Below are 22,519 nucleotides of genomic sequence, written 5' to 3' on the forward strand. Positions count from 1 at the left end.
ACACAAGTTAGCCAAACATGCCAGTTCAAACTTGTGGAGCTTTTTCTGGAGCAGCAAACTGTAAGGAAAGACAACAACTTGGTGAAAGTACAAGAAAGACAGAAATATAACATGGCATAAACTAAACCAAAGATCTGTCTTTGAAAAAAACAAGTTAAAACTCTGCTTTTGACTCTGAAGTAAATTTTTTTTCAGAAGGAAAGACTCATGATACAAATGCACAGAGAAAAAGTCATCACATTTCTCACAAATTACAATGTCTAGAAAATCCTTCCATTTCATGCAATCAACCGTCATTTAAATACCAAAACCAAAGCAGTTCAGAAAGCTTGCCCTAGACAAATTACAACCCTCCAGGAAAAATTGTGATCAAATTTCTTGCCTCTGCAGAAAGACAAGATTCCAAATTAATAGTACAAATCAGGAAACAGCATTAAACTGGACTTTTATAATGCAGCCTCAATATTATATATCCGATTCTCCAGTACAGCCTTACCTCCTTACTCTTCCACTCACCTACGGACACTAGCAATGGTTTCACGGTTTTTGAAGCGGCTGAAGCGTGCTGTGTAGTTCAAGGTTTTCATGAAGACTTCTGAGAGCTCCTGCTCATCTTCTGCACTCTCATTCTGTTGCTTACGGTGCTCAAGAAGCATATGTACTTCTGAGTTCAGAAGAGTTTCCGCAGTTTCAAATTCTACATTTGAATGTGTGAAGACCAGCATGAATGAAGGTGAAGTATAGATGAAAAAGGGCACTTACATAAGTTTTGTATGTAAAATTAGCTTCAGGCAACAAGGAAATGAATATTATGTCTCCTGGTAATTGTGTAAGCCCTGTCACCAACTATTGGGCAGAATTTCATACTGCAAACGCTGATAAAAATACACCACTTTGAGTGACAATCCAGTATGTTTGTCTTTCTGACCACACACTTTACATTTGCAGCTCTAACCTTCCGATTTGTCACATTTTTGCAGTATGTTTTCTTCACCTATTTTTGGCAGAACTTAAGTAATGTATGACTTGCTTTAGGAAAGAAAAAACCTTATAACTCTAATAGTAAAAAAACCCTCAATGACTACGTCTTTGGAAGCCTCTGAAGTCTTGAAGTAAATGTGTATGCTGCTCAATCTTTTAAAAAAGGCTTTATTTACTTGAAAGGTTACTTGACCTACTGAAATTTTGTCAGGAAACAGTTTGAACCAATCTTATTTCCCTCATCTTTATAGGTCTCTCTTTGGTTTTGTTCTTCATCATCATCACTGTATTCAAAGTCTTACAACATCAGTAGTATGAGCTGTTCAAAGCAGCAGGATCTGCATCCTCAGGTGTCCTCCAGCACTACTTTATAAAGCAGAGAGATACAAAACAGTGCTAGAAAGGGCCTGGCAAGCTCTGATTTGTATGGAGCAGTAAAGTAACTTGGTTGAACACAGGTGGGCTATAGACTTTAGTGTAGAAATAGCTGAAAAACTGTTTCTCAGGATGATGCTTTTGTTCATAACTCAAAAAAGCAACATTATGCCCTTTCACCTTCTCCTCCCGGCTCCCCTTCCAGGGCTGCGCTGAGGTGTAAATACAGATCTAGACTTTATAGTAAACAGTTTTCTGCAAGTACACAAGAGTGTTAGCACCCCTGGTTACAGGACACGCAGATTCTGGACAGCTGGTTTACTAAAATGCAGCACTATTCTAATGCCGGAAAACGTCAATGAAAAATAATGACTGTGGCAAAAACCAACTCGTTTTGCTATAACCTGATGCGGAAAACGTGGTTTTGTGATCTTGTACACACAATTAACGGCCAACATAAGCAAGAACAGCCATATCTGAGGGGTCCTTAAATACATACAACTTATTTATTATTCCTAACAGAGCTCTGGGGGGCGGTCAGGGCTTCAAGCAGAGCTCTGGTCCAAACACTTCGTTCCGCGCTGCCGCCGCCAGTCACCGCCTGACTCGGCCCGCTACCCCCTTGGCCCTCTTAACGCCCCTGCTAGGGCGGCCGCCACGCAGCGCTCACCTTTGGGGAAGACGAGCTGAGAGGCGTCCTCCTCCACGTCCGCCGTCCGTGGGTCGCTGCCGCCTGCCGCCATCGCCTCCGTCGGCACCGGAAAAACCTGCGCGCCCGGAAGCGCCGCGCCTCCTCAGCTCCGCCGCCCGCTAGGGGGAGTCGCGGCCGCCGCGGAGACGCCCGGCGCGGGCAGGCGGTGGGATGGGGTGGGGCGGGCCTGAGGAGCAGCTCGGCAGGAGAGAGAGAGGGAGTAGCAGTGTGAGCAGTATCGAGAACAGGCGCAGGGTGTTATATGTGCCCAGATGACCGTGGGAGGGTTATAAAAGCTCGCGGTTAAGCCCCGTAGGTCACCGAGAGCAGCGGAAGCACAGACACTCTGCCCCAGAACACACCTCTGTGCCTCTGTGTGTTAGAAATTAGCTCCTCCAGATCAAAAGCAGTGGGGTGCTGGAACTTTGTGAAGACAGACCAAGACGTTGTGGGCCAGTTCTTATATGGCAAAAATCATAGCCCGGGAGGAGGGTTGTGGAAGGAGCCGTGCTCGTCTTCTACACTAGAAAATCCAGAGGAAGGCTGCTCCTGCTCACTCGGGAAATAACTGAAAACTCTGCTGTTGCCTGCCATCTGGCTCTGGACAGTAGCACCTAGGGGGCATCGAGGCAGCAGATCAATCTTCACCCGTCTGGCTGCACAGCAGAAGTGGGTCAGGGAGGGACTGCCTAGTTTTGCTACCAGAATATCCTTCAGCTGCACAGCAAACCTTGACCTTAGGAAAACTGTAACAGCCTGCACCAGAATTTCTCTTGCTCAATGTGATTAATATACCTTAGTCTGTGAGGAGGGAATATTCATATCATAAATAACATGCTTGGAAAGGGAGGTTACTTTTTCAAACCATCCAGAAGTAATCTACAGACCCCTAGAAGTCACAGGCAGGCTGAAAATTATGATAGCTCTCCTCATGCTATGTTATGGGAACACTGCCAGTGAAATAACTTATGGAGTAGTATTTTCCCTGGAGAGCTCACATACAAGTGCCTAACCAGCCTAAGGCTCTTAGAGTAATCAGGAGACCTTACTATATTGTCTTGTGCCCTTAAATAAAGGCAAAAACAGACTGTTGGAGAATGTATGATGAAACCACTCCTGTTCTTGCAAACTTGCATCCATGCTTAGGTGAATTGCTTCCTGCATGCTGCAAAGAGAAGTGCATTAAGAATAAACTATCAGAATATAGAAGGGTCAAATCACAGATTTTTAACATTGGTTGTCTGGATAAATGAGTATGGCAGAGAAACTGAACACTAATTTGCTAAGTGGTACAAGCAGAAAGACATGCAGGAAGATGGAATGAAAATATCTTAAAGAACAAATTAAACACTTAGGTTTACATGAAAACAAGGAAATCTATGCCAGATTGATGAAAGAAACATTTAAAAATCACTTGGAATCCTGATGTTTTCCTAAATAGCCCATCTTCTCAGATCACGATTTTCAGAACAGCAGGTAACTTGCAGAGGTTTAAGTTAGTAATTTCACTTCTGTTTTTCCCCAAGGATCCATTCTGCTTAAGTATATGAAACCTAAAGCTATTAAAGGAAAGCCAGATACTTGCAAGAGTTTATAGGTACAGGTAGAGAGGCTATCATGAAACACAAAGGTTTATCATCACTGATGTGTTTGGTTAAGGTCTCAAGAGCCAGGTATAAGACAAATAAGCACAAATTCTTGAATGTAACCTACCTCCCTCTAACCCTCCTCCCCCCCCCTTTTTTTTTGTAAGAGTTTTTAAAATGCATTTTAAACTCCACAGTAAATATTGTACAGTTATTGCACCAAACCAAACATAACAGACTACCTGACTTTTTCTTTGCTATTTTTAAAAAGTGCTTCCTCCTCTCTAGTAATAACAACTGTTAGCACATTTATCAGTTTGATTGCAAAATATGCATAAAAAGAAAGATTAACTAGATTTCTGGAGAATTATCCTGGCTTCAAACATTTCAAGCATGCAGTCACTGTTCTACCTGACCTCATTTTCACTGCAAGCTGCTGTGTGTTACTGCTATCACAAAAGCAACATGCACCTCCGATGAAAGATAATGGACAAAGATTTTATGTCTGACAGATTCATCTTGAAACTAAAAAAAAAAGAAGAAAATTATATATGCCATAAAAAAAATACAAATAAGTCACTGTATTCTAGCCAACAAAGAAGCTGAGAGAATATACATGACAGCTTACCTGGGGACATGACAACAGTAGATGCTAATTATACAGCTAACTTCAGGAATTTACAAGTCACCAGGAAATTATGTTAGCCAGAGTCCTCCTCAACCCACTCCTTATATTGCACAGGGCATTTGCTTTCTAGCTTTAATAGTAACAGAAGCATACTTCTGGAAAAAGAGTTTTTTGCACTCAAGTCAATGAGCTTCTCAGGCATATTTAAGTCAAAGCTACCCTCCCCCTTGGTTTAGTTAGGGCTTTTGAGGGTTCTTAAGCCTGTTTTTCCTTGATACCCAGGCCTACCCTTCCCAACAACTACAATCAGGAAATGTAGGATTCTTAACTATACATCTGCCATAGATAAAATATGAGGAACAAGTGTTTGGGAAAAACCCCCAGCATTAAGCACATAAGCCAGGGTTATGTACATCAAAACTATTACACCAATCAATTGACCCTGTCCCAAAGCAAACATTGAAATATATAGTAAGAATTTAGAAAGATGAGTGTTTCTTTTCCTGAAATGAAAGCTTTAGATTACCTAAAATCTACAACCAGATAATATGTACAGATAATCTGTACCACTACAGATAATGTGCTTTCATTAGTTCATTTTAAAAACAAAACCCAAAAGCACAATTTGGTAGTTTAAGCCAGATTTACAAATTCAGAATTTTCAGTGTGATACAGAATTCTCTATCTGTGTTTTATATATTTCACCATTACAACAATTGAGTTCTTGTCAAGCAAACATCCTTTCAGGCTACAAAGAGGCTTTGCCATGCCTTTATTAGTAAATAAAAATTAATCTTTGGTTTTAATTTTCCTTACTGTTTTTTTCTAGCGAGCCTGTCTTGACTATTTCTGTGCTCCCAGTCATCTGTCATTCCATTCTGGCATCTTCCCTGGTCCCCTGTTTAATGTAATTTAGAAACTTGGTATTCATACGTGTAGTGTATTGTTCATCTTCCTGGATAAGGAAGATTGCATTTTATTCCCCATAAAAGCTGTGAGAAACCATATAAAGAGAGCAGAACAAATAATCTTTATTATCCATTATGATTTATTCTCTACAATAGTTCATTAGAGGATAGAGTTCAATTATTTACACTCAGAAGTTATTATATTGGTAGGAGGCAACCAAGTGTAATACAAAGAATTGGTCTGACATCTCTGCACTGAAAGTCAAAAGAGGTCTCCTTTAAGGAAATAAATTAACAAAAAAAAAAAACAAAAAAACCAACCAAAAAACACCCCACCAAAACAAAACCCAAACCAACCCACAAACAAAAAAACCCCCATGTAGTTTCCAGAATACTAACAGAAAACAGCACTAATAGTCAGTAAAGATTGCAGATGTCTGTTAATGTACTATGAAAAGAAATTATTCTGTGCAAAGGTTAGAATGAACTCTTAGATTTTCTTACAGACTTTTATGTTGTTGTTCTGGGAAGTTGTAGATATGTGATATTTTGATCACAAAACATTCTCAAACTGAAGTGGCCTCAGTTGAGATTAACTGTTGAACATGATAAACAAAAAAAAATAAAACAAACCACAAACCAAGAGTTAAGAACCTCACAGTGGAAACATTCCAACACTGACAGACTCCAGTGATCAAAGACATTCTCCTGCAGTTACTGTAAAACAAAGACAATTCATTGCAGTGAGATTATTTCTCTGCTGTGGTTGTCATGAGAATAAGCCCTTCTAGACCAAAAGGCACTTGCTTCTAAGGATGAGTTAAATCCAGATCAAACCAGGTCCCAGTTGCTTTGAGTAGTTCCAACCTGCTGTCCCAGCCAAGTAACCACAGAGAAATACTTACATCAATTGGTCACTGATTTTGGTTGCCTCCATCTTGAGACAACTCAAAGAACATTTTGTTTCTAGTTTACCTCTTTCATCCTTATGCATAGCTGCCACGTAATGATCTAGAAATGGGATTATTTCCTGAGACCACCTGTCCCTGTCACATTTTTTGAGATAAGTATTGATACATTTTTTTCAACTGATTTTATAGCTGGACCCTTACAGGGCTAAAGCTGAGGGCCTGTCTGGCAGCAGACCAGTGTTTCTGATTTGCTAGCTTCTCTTCTCACTGCAACAAGACAAGAACACAGTACATATTTAGAGGCATTTTTGTTTTATTTTTAAACAGACTGAGTGGGGAAATGGAAGTGGGAGAGGGTAAGGCTTCCCCAGTCCCAAACCATCTAGCCCACTCCAGGCTTAAACCAACCAAGTCGCTCAATCCTAAAGTTCTGTTCTTTAAAAATGACAGCTAACCCTCCCCTCCCCACCCCACCCCTTAGTCATCCCCTATTCAAATAAAATAAAATCAGGAAAACACTATACACTGTTGAAGACACAGAACAGGGCAAACATTTGAAAAAATATTGTTGAAAAGCCTGGCACTAATGCCTGCATGACCAGTCTCACTGAGCGTGCTCAGGGGTGAAGTTTTAGCACCATTTTTTTGCTTTTATTTAAATGTTTTAGAAATTAAATTCTAACATAGAACACTTGGACAGTAATGAGTGTAGCCCTATGTATCATACTGTTTGACAGCTGAAAGGTGAATGGTATGTCCAGAGCTGACCCCCATCCTCCCTCATCACTACACGGCACCTGGGAGAGTAATTACAAACCACTCGAGTTTGTAACAAGATCAATTTATTCTCAGCAGCAGGAAATCATGAAACAATCCCTTAAATCTTCAATTGCTTTTCAACAACATCACAAGGGAGAAGTGGCAATTTCTAAGAATGACCCAGTACAGGAGGAAAGCTGGGTCGATAATGCACCATTATCCAGAATAGGACCCCCTCCTTCCCTCTTATATCTCTCCTCCAGCAGGGGAACATTACACCAGTGTGAAGGAAAACTGCACAATTCTGTTTGCTTCTCTAAGACCAGAAGGAGCAGCAGCATGCAGTTCTGAGCTTCCTACCAGCCCTAGTCCCTGCCATACCAGGAGAGAATTTCAGGCTTGAAACTTCAGCCAGTTTGAAAAGCCATCGCTACCACACACAAGCAGCCATCACTCTGCTATGCACTTGTATTTTCTTTCCTGATCATTGCTGACCCTCAGAAACTTGGAAAACCAACAAGATTATAGTTTCGAGTTCACTGGCCTCATCGAGAGAGTCACAATTTAAGAGTTTATGACATCCCTCAATGACACAGCAGAATAACAACTGGATAACATCTTCCTCTTAGAAGAGGGTATTTCGTGTAGTCATCAATGATGGGAGAAGAAATACAGAATGCACCTGAGTTTCACACAGTCTGGATGATACAGGTTTCCCCACCACTGCCTTGATGTGGTAATGACTAAACTATGCAAGATAACAATTTACCAGTGAAACTACATAGCTCTCTTCCATAGGCCTGCTATAAACTGGAACACTCACAGTTCTCAGATCCACAGTCACGCCAGAGAAAGTGGCTGTCCTATCAAAATGAAGGTCCCCGAGACCCTTAGCTTAGGTTACACAATTTCAGTCACTAGTCTCACTTGCTTAACTACAGTCAGTGGCCTGCAAATCCCTCCCCATCCCTAATCCAATCAGGCTCCGTTACAAACGTTCGGGCACAAAACCGTTGGAACAGAAGACTGTCCAAGGACACTGAGGTACCTTGTGCTTTGCATACACAGCATGTGCCATGTTGCTCTCATGGGAATAACAGTATTTGATTTCATAGCTGGCTACATTACAAAGAACTGTCCAAAATCCCAGAAAACTGTAAACCAAGAGCATTTCTAGAAAATCCACCCTACAATGTGATCTGATAATTTAAGCCTTCTAGGATTCATTTAAAGAATGAATTCATCTGCAGTTATCATCCAAAAGTTTTTCACATTTCTAGATGTTTTCTGTCCATGAGGATGGGGTGCTATCCAGATGTTCAGCCCTCCCCAATATGATAATGTCCGCCTGTGATGTGTGGGGACTGCAATCAGCTCTCAGTACACAACAGATACCAGAGGTTAAGAAAAATTAAAAAGAACCTAAAAAATGTTTTGTTGGACTCCGTTGCCCAGGCTGCCAGGGGAATGCTCCTACTTGATCTGGGGGGCTTCCATAACAAAAAAACTTGAGTTTCTGGAGTGTTGGTAACACACAAGAACAGGTCAGTCCGAAGTGGCACGTTCACTCCTAGAGGTCTTCTGCACCTCACGACAGTTTGTAGGCATGGAGCCCCAATCCAACTGAACCCCCATTCCGAGGGAAGGCTGAGATAAGGCTTGGGCCCCTGAAGTTCTGTCATGCTCTCATCCCGCCCCCCAGGTCAGCTGGAAGGCAGACTTGGCAACGGAAGCTAGCATCATAAAATGGTGCAGTAATAGAAGTAACTGGACCAGGAAGAGGAGGCATCTGCCCCAATGATGTCGTAGCCATTGGCAGCAACTGGGGAGTGGGACTGGTCATGCAGCCGTGTGTCAGGAGTAATGATTGTAGAGGGGAGGGGCATGAAGAGTGCCATTCTGGAAACAATGCTGACGGGAAGCCATGTACTCTGCATAACTGATTGTCACCTTCTCACTGCGGTACCTATGGGAACAGCACGAGAGAAAAATAACATCAACAGCTGGTGCAATATGAAGGGACTTGACCTAAAAACAATCCACTCGGATCACCTTGTAGCTCGCAGTCAATATGGACCAAGAGGAACCCACTACGTTCAAAAAACTGCTTTGTTTGATATTGGCTCATGTAGTAGTTTGAATAACCTATCTAAGCATGAATTAGCTCCAGTGCCCTAGAAGTTGAGTCCTATTCAAGGCAACCATAATTATGGGGACTCTGAAGTAGCAAAGAGGAAACAAATGATCAGTTTGTATTCTTTTTTATCCACTAGATGTGGAAAACAAAAGCATTTGAAAACTCTGCTGGAAGAAGACTCAGTTTCAGAAACTAAATCACCAGTATTTCACTATTATTTGAGTTAGCCACATTATATATATAATCAGAATTCACAGAATATGAAGCCCCTTCTGAGAGACCAGAGATTTCCAGGTGCTTCTAAAGCACGCTACATAACAGGTAACTTCAAAGTTGCATTAAGCCCATGTTACATCAGATTCAAATGAAAATCTTTATCCTGTTCTCTCCTGTTAAAAAAAAAACACAACCCTTCATACCCACCTCATTTCTCCAGAGGTAAGGAACGACCTGATAAATTAGTGTTTCTATACAAAACCCAAACGTCCCAATTTTTACTAACATAAAGGGAGTTGAAACCAAAAGGACAGCTGGGGGTATAGGAAAGCAAGCAAATTCTGAAAACCAGCCAAATTTGAGTGTGGTTTGCTTTGAAGACAGCTGTCCTCTCCAAATAGCTACACCGTCCACAGATGAGCACACTGAAAAAAGGAAATCCATTGTAAAGATAAAGAAAAAAAATCAACCTTTTTAACTTTCAAAGGTTCTGCTTCCTTTGATCCTTCCTGTGGCACTTCTCTTAGAAAATGCTAACTTCGATCCTGCATGGACCGAACATGCTGTACTTCATTCCTGCACATCATATGCCTAACACTTGGCATTTATGATTTTGTCTTTCAGACCGCATCTCTCATCTGAAAGAGGCATGAAGACTTCACATCAAGCACAAATACTTTAAATTACCCACAAGACACTATAAAGTAAAATTAAACAACGACAACTATCTCAACTTACCTGGTGAGTTTAATCGTTTTCCTAAAATCATTGGTGATCGGAGCCTTAAAGCCACCTTTCCTGAGTAAGGAGTCTATAGTCTGGATCTGATCCCAGTCTACAAAAAAAATAAAAGCAAAGGAAATTTTTCAATATAAAAATGATGTTTCAAAAAGATAAGAGATGCATTAAAGGGCCTCTAGAAAAAGCAAACACCTAAACAGGAAAGTTTGAGCTGTGGAGGTACCAGCGCTGAACTGGACATACTTAATCTTGTGCATGCACACTATCTGCACATGCGAACCCCTTCTAACTCTTACTGGAACTGGTCTCTACAACAGTAATTCCATTTTCTGTATGACCTCTCTCTTTGCAAAGGTCTGTGTCTTGCTTCTGTTGCTGAGACCCCAAACCGTTTTATCACGTGCCACTCAACTTTAGCTCCCTAAGCCTCAAATAACGTAATACTTAGCACTTTACATAGTCAAATTGGGACCAAGCTGATGCTCTAGTGATAGCACAGTGCCCTGCTATGTGAGAGATCAGATTTAAAATTCCTACCTTAGTCTTTTGCCCCAGAGCGAGGAGGATGCGACCACTCCACTCTGCTAGGTGGAGGAAAGGAGGCAATATTTTGAGCAATTACCATGGTGACCACTACTATATTTGAGTGGGAAGTGTGCTCCAGAGGGGCCCTGTTTCCTGCCCTCATCTGGAGGATGCTACTTTAGCAAGAATGAGGAGGAAAGGTACTCTCCTGTTGGTGCTGTGCAGCCTGCAGTTATCCTAGTTGGTGGGAGAAACATAGAAGAGGAAAGATGCAACGCTGAATCAAGATGGAAGACCCATACTTTGAGATCCTCTATTTCTTAAGCTCTAAACCATTTTTACACTAAAATACAACTGCGCACAGATGTGGGATGAGAGAAAGGCCAGATGAAAATTGTATTGTCGGTTATCCTGATTAAGCCTGGTGGCTCCATGGCACTATTAGGAGGATACCATTGCAATCCAAGCCCAAAATCCATAGATTTATGTTACCCAGCTCTGTGACACAATGTGTTGACATGTTTGGGTGCCATCTCAAACCCACCTTGTTCCTTAGCAACCTCAGGTAAATACGTGGCTGTGCGTTTGACACCTTTCTCATTGATGAACTCTATTCTGATCCCATGGATCCCAACCTATAGATGGAAATGAACAGCCAAGTAAGAGGTGTTTGCTAGCACTAAGTCCTGGTCGAATTGTCATTCCCCCAACATTATATCTCTCTCTGGACAGTTTGGTTTTTGCCTGGATAGGGACATTCTCTTCCCCACTCTCTGTCCTTGCTAGGCAGGTCTCACAAGTAGCTCTCTTGGCAGCGTAAAAGCCCTCTGTCACCTTCCCCAGAAAAGCCTAACCAGTCTCCCTGTCACTTCTCCTGAAGTAAGTTGTCAGAAGTCTGACAGTTTCCCATCTCTGATGTTGGGCAAGGAAGACAACAATTCTGCACAAGAGTCATGCCTAAAATAGTAGTCTTAACTACTGTTCATTCCCAGTTTCTACTCCCAGCATCAAAATATTTCCCAGGTTTTTACATTATGTATTTACACCCATCTCCTATTGGGCCAAATCAATAAAACACCTTCTTGTCTTTTCATTCCCATTCAGGTCCCCTCCCAACCAAAATCATATTGCTAGCCCATCTTCTTCTTCCCTTCTAGTTTTCCATCCCCACTTCTTCTATTCCCAGTTTCTTCAACCCGCGCACACCCTTGTAACGAAGGAGACACATCACTATGTACTAACCCGAACCCGAATGGAACGAGAGAGTGATGCAGAGTTCCAAATGCACCTGTTCTCACCTCCCAGTCCAGGTAGTCACTGGCATCCTCAAAGTTAGTGAGGAGGGAGACAGAGCAGAAGAGTTTGGGCAGCTCCTCGCGGGTCAGGGGGGGAAATCGGCTGTCCTTAAGTGCACTAAAGGAAAAAGATGTATTGCCTAAATCAAGCACCAAATTAAAGTGTCAGATGCTCAGTTACTCCCTTTTAAATTATGCCTCCATGAAACACATTTTCTCTGCAGTAGCAAAGAGAAGTGATTTGTGTCTCCTATTCTAACAAACTGTAATGCACAAACACAGCTTCCTTGTGCTGTCCTCTTACTGGAGTTATAGAAAAATTCTGTTCTATGGTTTAAGCTCTTAGCATGCAAGACAGATCAGCCTTAAAACCAAAATTCACCTGTTGCAAAAATGTTACATTAAATCCTGATTTATTACCTCACCCTAACTATCATGCGTTTCTCACGTTTATTTTATTATGAAGCATATTATATTGAACTATGTCAATCCAACTTCTTAACTTTGAATCCTGACAGATCTTCAGCAAACTAAACTGATTTCAGGTTTATTTACTTTTCAATGCAATTACCTGGTTAATGTGTATTCCCTGAGTCCTGAGTGAAGATTCATGGCTGAAAAGGTCCCAATGCAGCCACGAAGCCGCTTGTCTCGCCCCGTCTTCCACGTCACAAAGAGTGGACTGAAAAGGCAAAAAAAGTAATGTTCCAGCCTCTAGAGATATTTGGTTGATAAGGGGAGAATAATAAGGTGAAAAAGAGCATGTGTGCCCTTGCATTCCCTCCTTCTGATAAACCTCAAGTTTTCTCACCTGCCATTTAGCAATAATAAAACTCCACACCCTGCTAGATACAAAAACCTGCCATCTCCCCCTACTTTTCCAGCATATTCCTTTCTCTCCACTAGTTCTCTGTAAACCCTTCACTGACACCTTCCTGGCCAGACTCTGATGATCCCCTCTCTAATGAGGGATATGGTTATTTGACCTCACTGACTCACTTAGTGCCATCCACTAGTTTACATGACAACCCATATAAAAATTAATATAGGTGAAGCAAATAAGATTACTTATTTGTAGTTCCACTGAACCAGAAAGATCCCTGAGCATTCTGCAAATCACCTATCACTCACATTTGCAATAAAAGCTTTTTTTCCTGTTGTTTTATTTTGGTTTTGTTTTTAAAGGGATAAAAAAGCAAACCTAGGGTTTTTTTCCCTATTATTTTAATGAGGATCTGACTTCTGGGTGCATCCCTATAGCTCATACAGTTTGTGTTCACATCTTTTGCTCACATATTCTTTATATTTATACATATTCTCTCCTAGTGAGTATATACTTAAAATCACGGTATTGTTCCTACTCAAACATCACATGGATTTCCGTTTTCCTGTCTACTATCATGAATTTACAAGCATAACAGTAGATTCTCAAATTCAGCAGGCTTATTTCAATCTGTTAAACTGGAAGTCATGATTAAACCTTAAAGAACAAGAAGTTCAGAACAACAGTATTCAGAAGAGCTCTATGAACAAGCAAACAGGTAAAGATGACTAAATGCAAAAAAGTTCACTTCTACAGAAGGGAGTGAAATTGCAAACAAGCCATAGAGAGAAACAGTAAAGGAAGGACAGTGGTGAAATGTCCAAACATCTAGAAAAATTCTGTCAGGCAACTGATCTAATAGATGCTGATCTAATTATAAAAACAGGATGAATGACTTTACTTTTTCAGATTACAGAGTACTGAATACAAGACATGGTCGCTTCAAACCCAAGCAGAAACGAGAAAGTCATCAGTGATCCACACAAATCTAGGGATTTCTTTTGAAATTTAAAAGGGAAGTAACATGACAGAAAATACGCAGTTTTAAGAAAACAGTTTTCTGAGAGTAAACAAACATTGATAGGATTCTAAAACATGGAGATGGAATTCTGTAACAGAGCTCAGACACTTTCCTCAATCTCTTGAAGCTCTTCTAAGCAATGTATCTTGGCAGCAAGCATTGCAAAAAATACTAAGAGACTCTGTTCAAACAAAACCAGCATAGAGTGGGGATGATTTCTCAAATAGAGGAAACAGAGCTTCTTACAGCTAAGTAGTTAGGACAATTTAAACTGCAGTGATAAAACAATGCCCAGTGATGTTCCTCAGAGCACAAATGGAATTAAAAAACTACCACAGTGTGATCCATCATTCGGTATCTAGTTACCAGCTGTGACCAACAGCAGAAGTACTGCCCAAAGTAGCAAATAGCCTTTAAGTGATAACTGTGAAGTACTTTGCTCACAGAGGAAGTAGAAGCATTCTTCCACAATCATCAGCTACCTTATGGTTGCTTGACCAAGACAGAGGATTTACTGTTCTAGTTTTCCAAAAACACTATAAGGCACTTGCAGGATATCATTCTTCTACACTTTCATCTAGCTACCATATGTTGAAATAAAAAACAGAAGCAGAATGAAAGAAAATACATTAGAAAGCTTCCCCCCAAAAGATGCTAAACTTACAAAAGAGATTTCTGAGAAATGTTACTGTCACAAGCTCAGTGGAAATTTAGTTTTATTTAATTAATGCTTTGAAACCATTACTTAGCCCATGTTACACTCACCCCAAACATAACAGAGAAAGGAGAAAACGAAAAGCATCACTGACAGAATACAAATCTACATAAATTCCCTCCCTGGTTCAAACTACAGGTTCACATTTCCAATTCACCTCTTTCCCTTTCCAAAAGAATAAAGAAAAAAAAAATAAGATGATGTTTCCACTGAGCTGTGACACAGCTTTCTGAATCTATAATAGAAGAGATATGACCAGAAAGGATATGATAATTGCATCCAGAAGGCTGTCATATTTTAAAACACCTGAAAGCACACTTTAAATGTTTTTTCACTGTGGTCATAATAGCTGAGGCATGAAAAGAAGATACATGGTTCTGTACAAGTCTATAAAATTTCACTATATAAAGTTTTTCACTGTAGAAAAGACATTGTTTCTGCAGCTGAAGAATGACTGCACTTAGCAAACTGCAGGTGCAGCTGACAGTAAGTCAATTGTTCTATAGCCCCTCCTTGAAAAGAATCTTTCCCAGATGTACTGAGAAAAGTCACAGCAATCCTTTGCCCATGATCACTCAAAAGTGTTTGCCAGTTCTTCACAGTCAAATCCTCAACAGATTATGGCAACCATTTCTCCTCCATCAGGAACTTCCTGCCTAGGTGTGCTTGATGAGTGTTTGCTAGGCTTGAGAGGGGAGTTTCACCAACTAAAATCTAGCTTCCAATTGCAAATACAAAGGGAATTTTAATGTTGCGAGATGCTGTTTGGTCAAATCAGAATTCAGTTTTTGCTGGGGAAAAAAAAAAAAAAAAACTGTTACAGTACAGATTTTATGATGCAAGTATCTTATTTGTCTTGTGTGGCAACCAGAAACTTACATGGTGTACTTTTAGTACCAGTTTGTAACACCTGCTATAAAAAAACAAACAAACTAAACTACAAAATTGGAAGAAGTAACAATTACATATTTGTGTGCCATACAGATTCAAAACTATGTTTTCAGTGACTTGAAGACCAAAGGGGCCATTTTCTTCATTTACCAAGTTAATTCAGCCATAACTACGATTGTTGCAATGCCACTTTCTCTACATTGATTTGTAAACATTGCTGCCTACATGTACATAAGCTTCTCTTACTTCACATGCATCTACTGGCTGCAGAATTCCTATCAAGATGGTTGTCCACATGCATGTCCTCCTAAGCCAGTAACATGTGGTTTAAATCATAATCCTGGAACTTCTGTGTTATTGCCCAATTTTTGCAGAACCCTGACCTGCAGGACTACTTCTATCTTTATGTTAGGGTTTAGCACCAACTTAAAAGAGCTGCAATCTGAGAAATAGGTTGGGGCAAACCTGTGCATCTTTCTACTCCTTCCATCAACAGTCTCTTTTCTCTCTGTCCAGAGAGACTTTGGGTAGAGAGACTTTGGTTTGTTCAAAGATCTCTTACTTTAATTAAGTTATAAAGGCAAACAATGCAAATGATTTATGTATTTTTGCTCTGCTTACCCTTATATTTGATAACATTTGCCTTGAAGTTCATCACATTACTATCTCAAGTATGACAGATCATCCCTATGCACTGCTCTACAAGACAGCAAATCCATGCTTTTCCCTGGGCTATATAAAGTTATTTGCTAGAAGCAACAGCATAAATGCTGAAGCACAAGAAATTCAGGCAGACATTTGCCTGGAGGGGAAAAGAGAAAACCTGTTCTTGCTTTGGAGTGACTTTAACTTTTCTAATTTGGACATAAAGTTCAAACAGCTGAGATTCCAGAATATCCTTTTTGAAACTAGTCAAAAGAAACAGCGAGAAAATCCAGTTAGAAATCTCCTCTAACACCAAAATAATGAATCTATATAAAATAATCTCTTGTATTGACTTAAGAGCAGAACAACAAAAACAACCCCCCATGTTTGCATTCAAAGGATGAAATAATACACAGACTAATGGACCATTTTCTAAAAGGAGCCTTCTTAGCTGTAAAAGCAACAGAAACAGTTCAGTTTGGGGAGTCCCTGGAACTATTCTATATTATAATCCAGAGCATTTCTCCATGCACTTGTATTTACAATATTAAACAGCTTAGTCTGCAGTAACATTCAGAACATGTACCCATAATCCTGCTCAGATAATAACTGCATGGAAGCACAACCTACATCTACACTGACAGCCAATAAGTTGGAAACATCTAATACATGGAAAAAGTCCTTGACCTGTTTAAGCCATTGTTCCTTTACATCAATTTAAAATTCATTAACTTAAATTAAGAATATCAACAACTTTTTATCTGTTGTTCTAGAGGTGGCCCCTGGAAGAGTGTCAGAAAGTGTATCTATCATTGATCTTTGCCATATAATTCTTCCACCAAACATTTTAACAGCATTAACATTTCCACACCTAGGCATTCAACCTTCAGATAAACATTAGCTAAATCCCACCAAAGCAACATACTATCACAAAACCTTCTCCTCACTTAGTCTCATAGACATATCCTTTCTTCTTAACCTTGGTATCGTCCTTGAAAGTTAACTCTCCATTTCTCCCCATATCGCCCCAACTAGCACTATTTCCACAACACAGTTTTTCAGTTTGACAACTGGCAGATTTTGGGTTCCCCTCCTTGCTAAACCCATTAACTTGGACAGCTGAACACCCTCATGAGCGTCCTTGTTCCCTTCTCACCAGCCCCAGCGCTTGTTTTGGGAGGAGCTAGGAACTTATTTCAACTTCTTTATTCCCTTTCCCATTGCTCTGTAGAAGGAAATCTGTCCCCTTGTTCCTTCAACAAGTTAGTGCCTGACATAAGAAGAAGGATGCTCTTCAAATTAATAACATTATTTTACTGTTTTCTGAAAACTCGATGTCAGTTTCACTGATTCTCTTAGTACAGATCTATGGGAGGCACAGCGCAGTTAATTTTTTGCAGAGGAATTCTACAAAGAAGGGAGCAAACTTTAACAGAGTATTATCATGAAGTGGTTTGCACTCCTAAATAAAGTATGTAGTGTCTTACACAACACATCAAACTGTGAGCTGCAGATACACCACACTTCTTCATATTTTGCCTATTTCTCTTTCTGTAGAACTAAGCATGTTCTCCATTGAAGGCCACTCTTCAAAGCTCTATTCATCTTCACCAACAAACATAACAGAGTATTTTTACTCTTTTATGCATTAAAGTGCATCACTTTTTTTTTCCTGGTTGACAAAGCAAGCAGCAAAACACCCCTCTTCCTCCCTGCACAGCAGTTCTCCCAGTCCCCAGAGGAAACTCTTCACCCCTCCCCAACCAAGCCACAGCTCTGGGTGCTGGTTTATTAGCCTTCCCCCCACATGTGGATTTACTCACTAGGGGTCATTGGTAAATCGAGGAAGTCGTGGCTGAGGGAAACCATAGAGATGACAGTAGAGTACATCAAAGCAGTAGCAGCACATCTCTGCTGTCACCACCAGGTTCTTGGTGCTGTTGGCAGTTCCATTGGGCCGAGTAAGTGGGCTCAGAGCTCCTGAAGTGGGATTCATTCGAGTAATTGGGGAATTTCCTGGACCCAAAGTCAAGTCAGATACATTCTCCCTTCCGTTATTCCCGTCTGTATGCTGGTGGTTCTGAAGAGGACCTGAACTGGAGCCTGGTGCAGTTGTGGTCTGATTCCCATGACTGTGCGTTCCACTCCCAGACAATTTGGGCTTCTTTACCCCACAACAGCCAGCTGCCAGCTTGGGCTCAAGTGGAGGAACGCAGCGTCTTTTTCCCATCCTGCTTCAAAACCTTGCTGCCTGGAGCACCGCAGAACCCTGGCAAGGAGGAAAGGGGGGAAACAATACACAAAAGTTACAGGTGAAAACCCACCAGCTGCTTCCTTACTTCTGCTAAGCTGTCGGAGAGGTTTGTCTCTGCAGCAGAAAGAGGAACAAAACCCTCACAACTTGCAGCAAAGCACAGAGCGAAGCCAGTTCAGCAAGCAGAATGAGTGTTTTACACACAAATGTCAGCAGTGTGTTTGGCACACAGGCAGCTCATCACAGAAAAAAACCCATAAATGAACCTGTGGGAGAATAGGAGGAAAAAGACAAAAATACTTTGGACTACAGATAAACCCCATCAGTGGCTTTTCCAGATCACTTGTTCTGTTATGGTTAACGCCTGCAGCAATGGCAAACAAGCTGTTGAAAAACCACAGATGCATTTTCCTTCCCTGTTCTCTACAGAAGAGTGACAAAAGCTCCAAATGACACCTTCAGGGCTGGACTCCCAGGGGTGCTGCCCTTGATTTACTGCTAGCCTAAACAAGATGCAAAGAGAAGTAACAAGCACTGAACCTCCATTTTCTAAAGAGCAGACTATTTTCCAGACCACATGAACTAGAACATGCCTTTACTTTCTAGGATTAAGTAAATCAACAGTGTTCGCATGTAACTGTGCAGGGTGTAGTCAGGATATGCAGGACAGGAAGAGCTGAAGACCACGCACAGACGGAACAGAGGGCAGCAGCAATGGCAGGAAACAGATACATTATTTAAGAAAAAAAAAAAACAACAAAAGAAAACAACAGAAGAGTGTTCTGCTTGCAAAGAGAATGCTAGTAGCTGCATCACCAGAAGGGGTGGAACAAAAACAGGGAAGAGAGTCTATGCAGACAAAAATGAACAAGGATGACAAGCAAGGACCACACTTCAATGGTAGGAACTAAGTCAGTGCAATACCATCATTACCACAAGATCTAAACACGCACAGGGAAGGAAAAACATTTCCCCATCTGTCAAACAGGGCTAAAAGCACAGACATAAAAGTCACAGAGAACACCATGAAGAACTGGAAGTCACACTCAGTCCTTGTGAGTACCAGGGTACTTCCTTAACCACCAGAGCATCCCTTTAGCTCTTCCAAGTATTTAGATGATGGCAAAAATGACTGCACACACACAGAAAAGGGGGGATAGATAGGCACTGAAACTAATGGTGCAGCAATCCCCTTTCTTCTCTGCACCCGCAAACATTGTGAACTTTACGCATGAAGTTTATCAGCCATTGTTATGAGCTTTACAATCCTGATCTGAATCAGAACTGGTATGAGACGTGTTAATTGACGTGTCTCTCAACACAAAACACACATGCTTGCAGTGCTTAGTCTGCATAGGAATTCTCACCTCCAGGTCTTAGAACTGGTTTTAGTTCCTGCATAAGGAACAAACTTACAAGATCTAATGAAAACTATGCTTTTCCTTTGATCTCTACCTTTGTAATAATAATTTTTTTAAAAATCTAAAAAAGCATATAACTTTGACAAAGTGAACATACATTTTTTCCAAGTGCTTACTAAACTTATCTACCGCGGTTCGGTGAAGCCGCTGGGACAGGTGAGCCCCCTCCAGCGATCACTAGCCGCAAGCTAGCCGCAACTCTTCATTTTAACTTGCAGATGTGGCAGGGGCCAGAAAAGAGGTCCACCTCCGCAGCAGGCAGAAGGGGCCTAACAAAGGCGGCTGCACCGCTCCCTGCCCGGTTCAGCGAAGAGCACCGTTTCCTCGCCGCGGGAGGCCTTCGCCGGCCCCTTGCCTCTGAGCTCCTCTTGCCCAGGGGAGCAACTTCTGAAGGAACAACGCAGCAGACCCCAACCCGCCGAGATGCTGACTCTGCAAAGGGCCCCTGCCCGTTTAGTGACTCGACCCGGAGCGCCCGACGGAGCCCCGCACAACACCCCGCTGCTCTCCCCGGCGGAGAACAGGGGGTGCTACCCGCGGTCATAGTTCGCCGGCGGGCTCCAGGTGCTCCCCATCCGGAACGCCCGCCTCGCGGCACAACGGAAAAGCCACCTCCCGGCGCCAGGCCAGTCCGCGTCCCTGCCCCCCAGAGCACTGGGGCTGCACGGGCGTCGCCGCCCCTACCCCCGGTCCCGCCGCGGCGTGCACCGAGCCCCGTGCGCTCGGACACAAACTTTCCGGCGACATTTCCGGGGATTTTGACATCCCCGTTTTGGGAGACGCAGCACTAAGGAGACCCCGCAGCTCCCAACGCCTCGGTCCGGCTCTCCGGGGAAGTGCAGACCGCCCCCCCCTGGCGGGGCAGGACCGCCGCCGCCAGGGGGCGCCAGGGGGCGCGAGCTCCCCCACCTCCCCGCTGAGCCCCTTCGCTGCCTTCGAGGTTGGCGGGACGCCGGCTTCTTCCACCACCATCCCCATCCCGGCTCGCCCACCTCCTGCACCCGTCCCGGGCCGGACGCGGCTTCTCCTCCGCCTCAGCCCAGCCACCGCCGCTGCTGCCCCGCCGCCGCCGCCGCCGCCGCCTCTTTCTCCCGCCTCATGGAGCCATGGGCCTGAGTGAGGCTCCCCAGAGAAGCAGGCCCGGCGGGCAGGGAGAAGGGAACACGGCTCGCCGTAGACGGGCCGGGAGCCGGGCTTCCCGGAGCCGCCGGGCAGCGAGGGGAGCTGGAGGACTACAGCGAGGCCGACGGAAGGTCCTCCGCTATCCCGGCAGCCTCCTCCCTGCTCGTGAGGTAATTAGGGAAAAATGTACAGAGTCCGCCAGCCTCCCGTCGGCCCCGCGGTGCCAGCGCAACCATAGAGACGGGAGAGCACACTTTCCCGTATAGCAACCATAGATGCCGGGGACTTCCGCTCCCGGCCGGACGACGCGCGGGGCGGGGTTCCCTCCTTGTCATGTGACAACAGCACGTGCGAGGACAAACAGTGTCGGGGGCGGGAGGGGCCAGTGGCGCGCGGGGCTTACCCGTCCCCGGCTGCGCGCGGAGCCGGGGTGAGGTGGGAGACACCCTCACGGGGAAGGGGAGGGTTGCCGCTCTCCCATTGGCCAGCGGTCGCTATGACACCATCCAGGGGCGGAGCGCGCGGACGGAAACATCCATTCCGTGGCTCGGGGCAGGGAGACCCTCCCAGGGGCCGGGGGCGGAGGGCTCTGTCCGCGCTTGGAGGGCTCTGTCCCCGCTTGGGGGTTCTTGGTTCGTCTTGCGGCGCGGGGGCGCTCGCTGGGCGGGAGGCTCGGTCCTGTCGCCACCTCAGGGCCGAGGGAAACTGAGGCGGGGCGTGGCGTGGCGGGCCCTGGCTCCTTCCGGCCGGCCCAGTGTGTCCCAGGTTTACCCAGCGGCGGTAGGAGCTTGCCGGTGAGGCGAGAGGCCCAGAGGCCCAGAGGCCTGTTCGACCGAATGCTCCACGGGAACGTACCTACCGGTACGACTCCTCCAACGGGTGCCTTCGGCGGGCCTGAGAAGACAGACGGGACCCAGGGCAGACCCAAATGTGTGGTTTAGGCAGGCTGGCAGCCACATTTGTCGCTGTGGTTTTTGCTTACAAAGACGGTGGTAAAAATAGCCCTGACTGCCGAGCAGATTTTATTTAAAGTGAGGTGTCAAACAATTCTGGCAGTACCATAACGATACCTACTTGCTCTGATATTTCTAACGGCATCTCATCCCTCCACCCACTAGACCCAACTCTTACTAGAAATACCACAGCGAAGCAGCTACTGCATCAACAGCTTTGGGACGTGAAAAGAGAGGCTCAATACCTACTCTCAAAGGAGAGACTTCTCTCACAGCTGGAGTAAAGCCTCTGCAATGGGAGGTACTGTAAAAAGGTGTTGGGGCTGTAGTTGTTCTCAGTCTACAGCAAGTTACTTGATAGGGGAAAGCTGCAGCAAAACACTTAAAGCTGAAGAACAGTTATACTGGGATCTGTCAGAAGCACACCACACCATCCTTGGGAAACAAACTGACATAGCTCTTCAAGGCTAACATGACACTCCTGTACACCATTCCCGATCTAAGCATAAATAAGAGGCAAGAAAACATCATTTGGAGAAAACCAGTTGAATGCCAGATCTTACTTTCTCTTACAGAATCTGTATGATTTCTATAGCAACACTTAGATTACTGCCATCCTAAGGTTATGGAATAGCATGACCCGTTTTAGTCTAGATAGTATGACAGCTAATGAATAAAGGTCACTACAGGAGCCCTTCCAAAGAATCAGATGAGAATAGCATGAGAGAAAGGAAGAAGTTTTAAACTGATGCAGTCCTTAAGAGCTCTTCCCTACCTTCCTGCCCAGAATACCTCACCCTTTAGTGGCGATGCCTGGGATTTCATCCAAAAGTCCTTTGCCAATGATGCAATGATCCTGCAAAGGGCAACCTGATAATGGTGAGAGAAGTTTTTGCAGAGTCTTCAGGGAGCTAATCAGTA

The 22,519-nt window shown here is 43.4% G+C and overlaps 1 protein-coding gene across 3 annotated transcripts; it reads right to left on the reverse strand.

Annotated features, from left to right (window-relative positions):
• Positions 1 to 8,601: 8,601 nt before the first annotated feature.
• On the reverse strand, positions 8,602 to 18,078 carry AMMECR1L (AMMECR1 like). Of its 3 annotated transcripts, XM_054386116.1 has the most exons (7): positions 17,982 to 18,078; positions 17,672 to 17,912; positions 12,325 to 12,435; positions 11,757 to 11,871; positions 11,003 to 11,093; positions 9,931 to 10,027; positions 8,602 to 8,805 (listed from the first exon to the last, which is right to left on the reverse strand). In XM_054386116.1, the coding sequence occupies exons 1-7, from the start codon at positions 18,076 to 18,078 to the stop codon at positions 8,694 to 8,696; spliced, it is 864 nt and encodes a 287-aa protein (XP_054242091.1). In that variant the 3' UTR covers positions 8,602 to 8,693. The 3 variants fall into 3 exon arrangements, with proteins under 3 accessions (XP_054242091.1, XP_054242090.1, XP_054242092.1); XM_054386115.1 differs by having other exon boundaries at positions 17,672 to 18,078; XM_054386117.1 differs by lacking the exon at positions 12,325 to 12,435 and having other exon boundaries at positions 17,672 to 18,078.
• Positions 18,079 to 22,519: the final 4,441 nt, after the last annotated feature.

Source organism: Indicator indicator, chromosome 13 (assembly GCF_027791375.1).
Source record: "Indicator indicator isolate 239-I01 chromosome 13, UM_Iind_1.1, whole genome shotgun sequence".
Taxonomy (NCBI): Eukaryota; Metazoa; Chordata; class Aves; order Piciformes; family Indicatoridae; genus Indicator; species Indicator indicator.

What these genes read in the sequence shown, in the direction of transcription:
- AMMECR1L (XM_054386115.1), bottom strand. Translation starts at nt 18,078, where the DNA reads ATGGGAAAAAGACGCTGCGTTCCTCCACTTGAGCCCAAGCTGGCAGCT. An exon ending in AGGGAATACACATTAACCAG is followed by an intron (nt 11,872 to 12,324) that starts GTAATTGCATTG and finishes TTTTTCCTTTAG; the next exon opens with TGCACTTAAGGACAGCCGAT. An exon ending in GTGACTACCTGGACTGGGAG is followed by an intron (nt 11,094 to 11,756) that starts GTGAGAACAGGT and finishes TTCCATCTATAG; the next exon opens with GTTGGGATCCATGGGATCAG.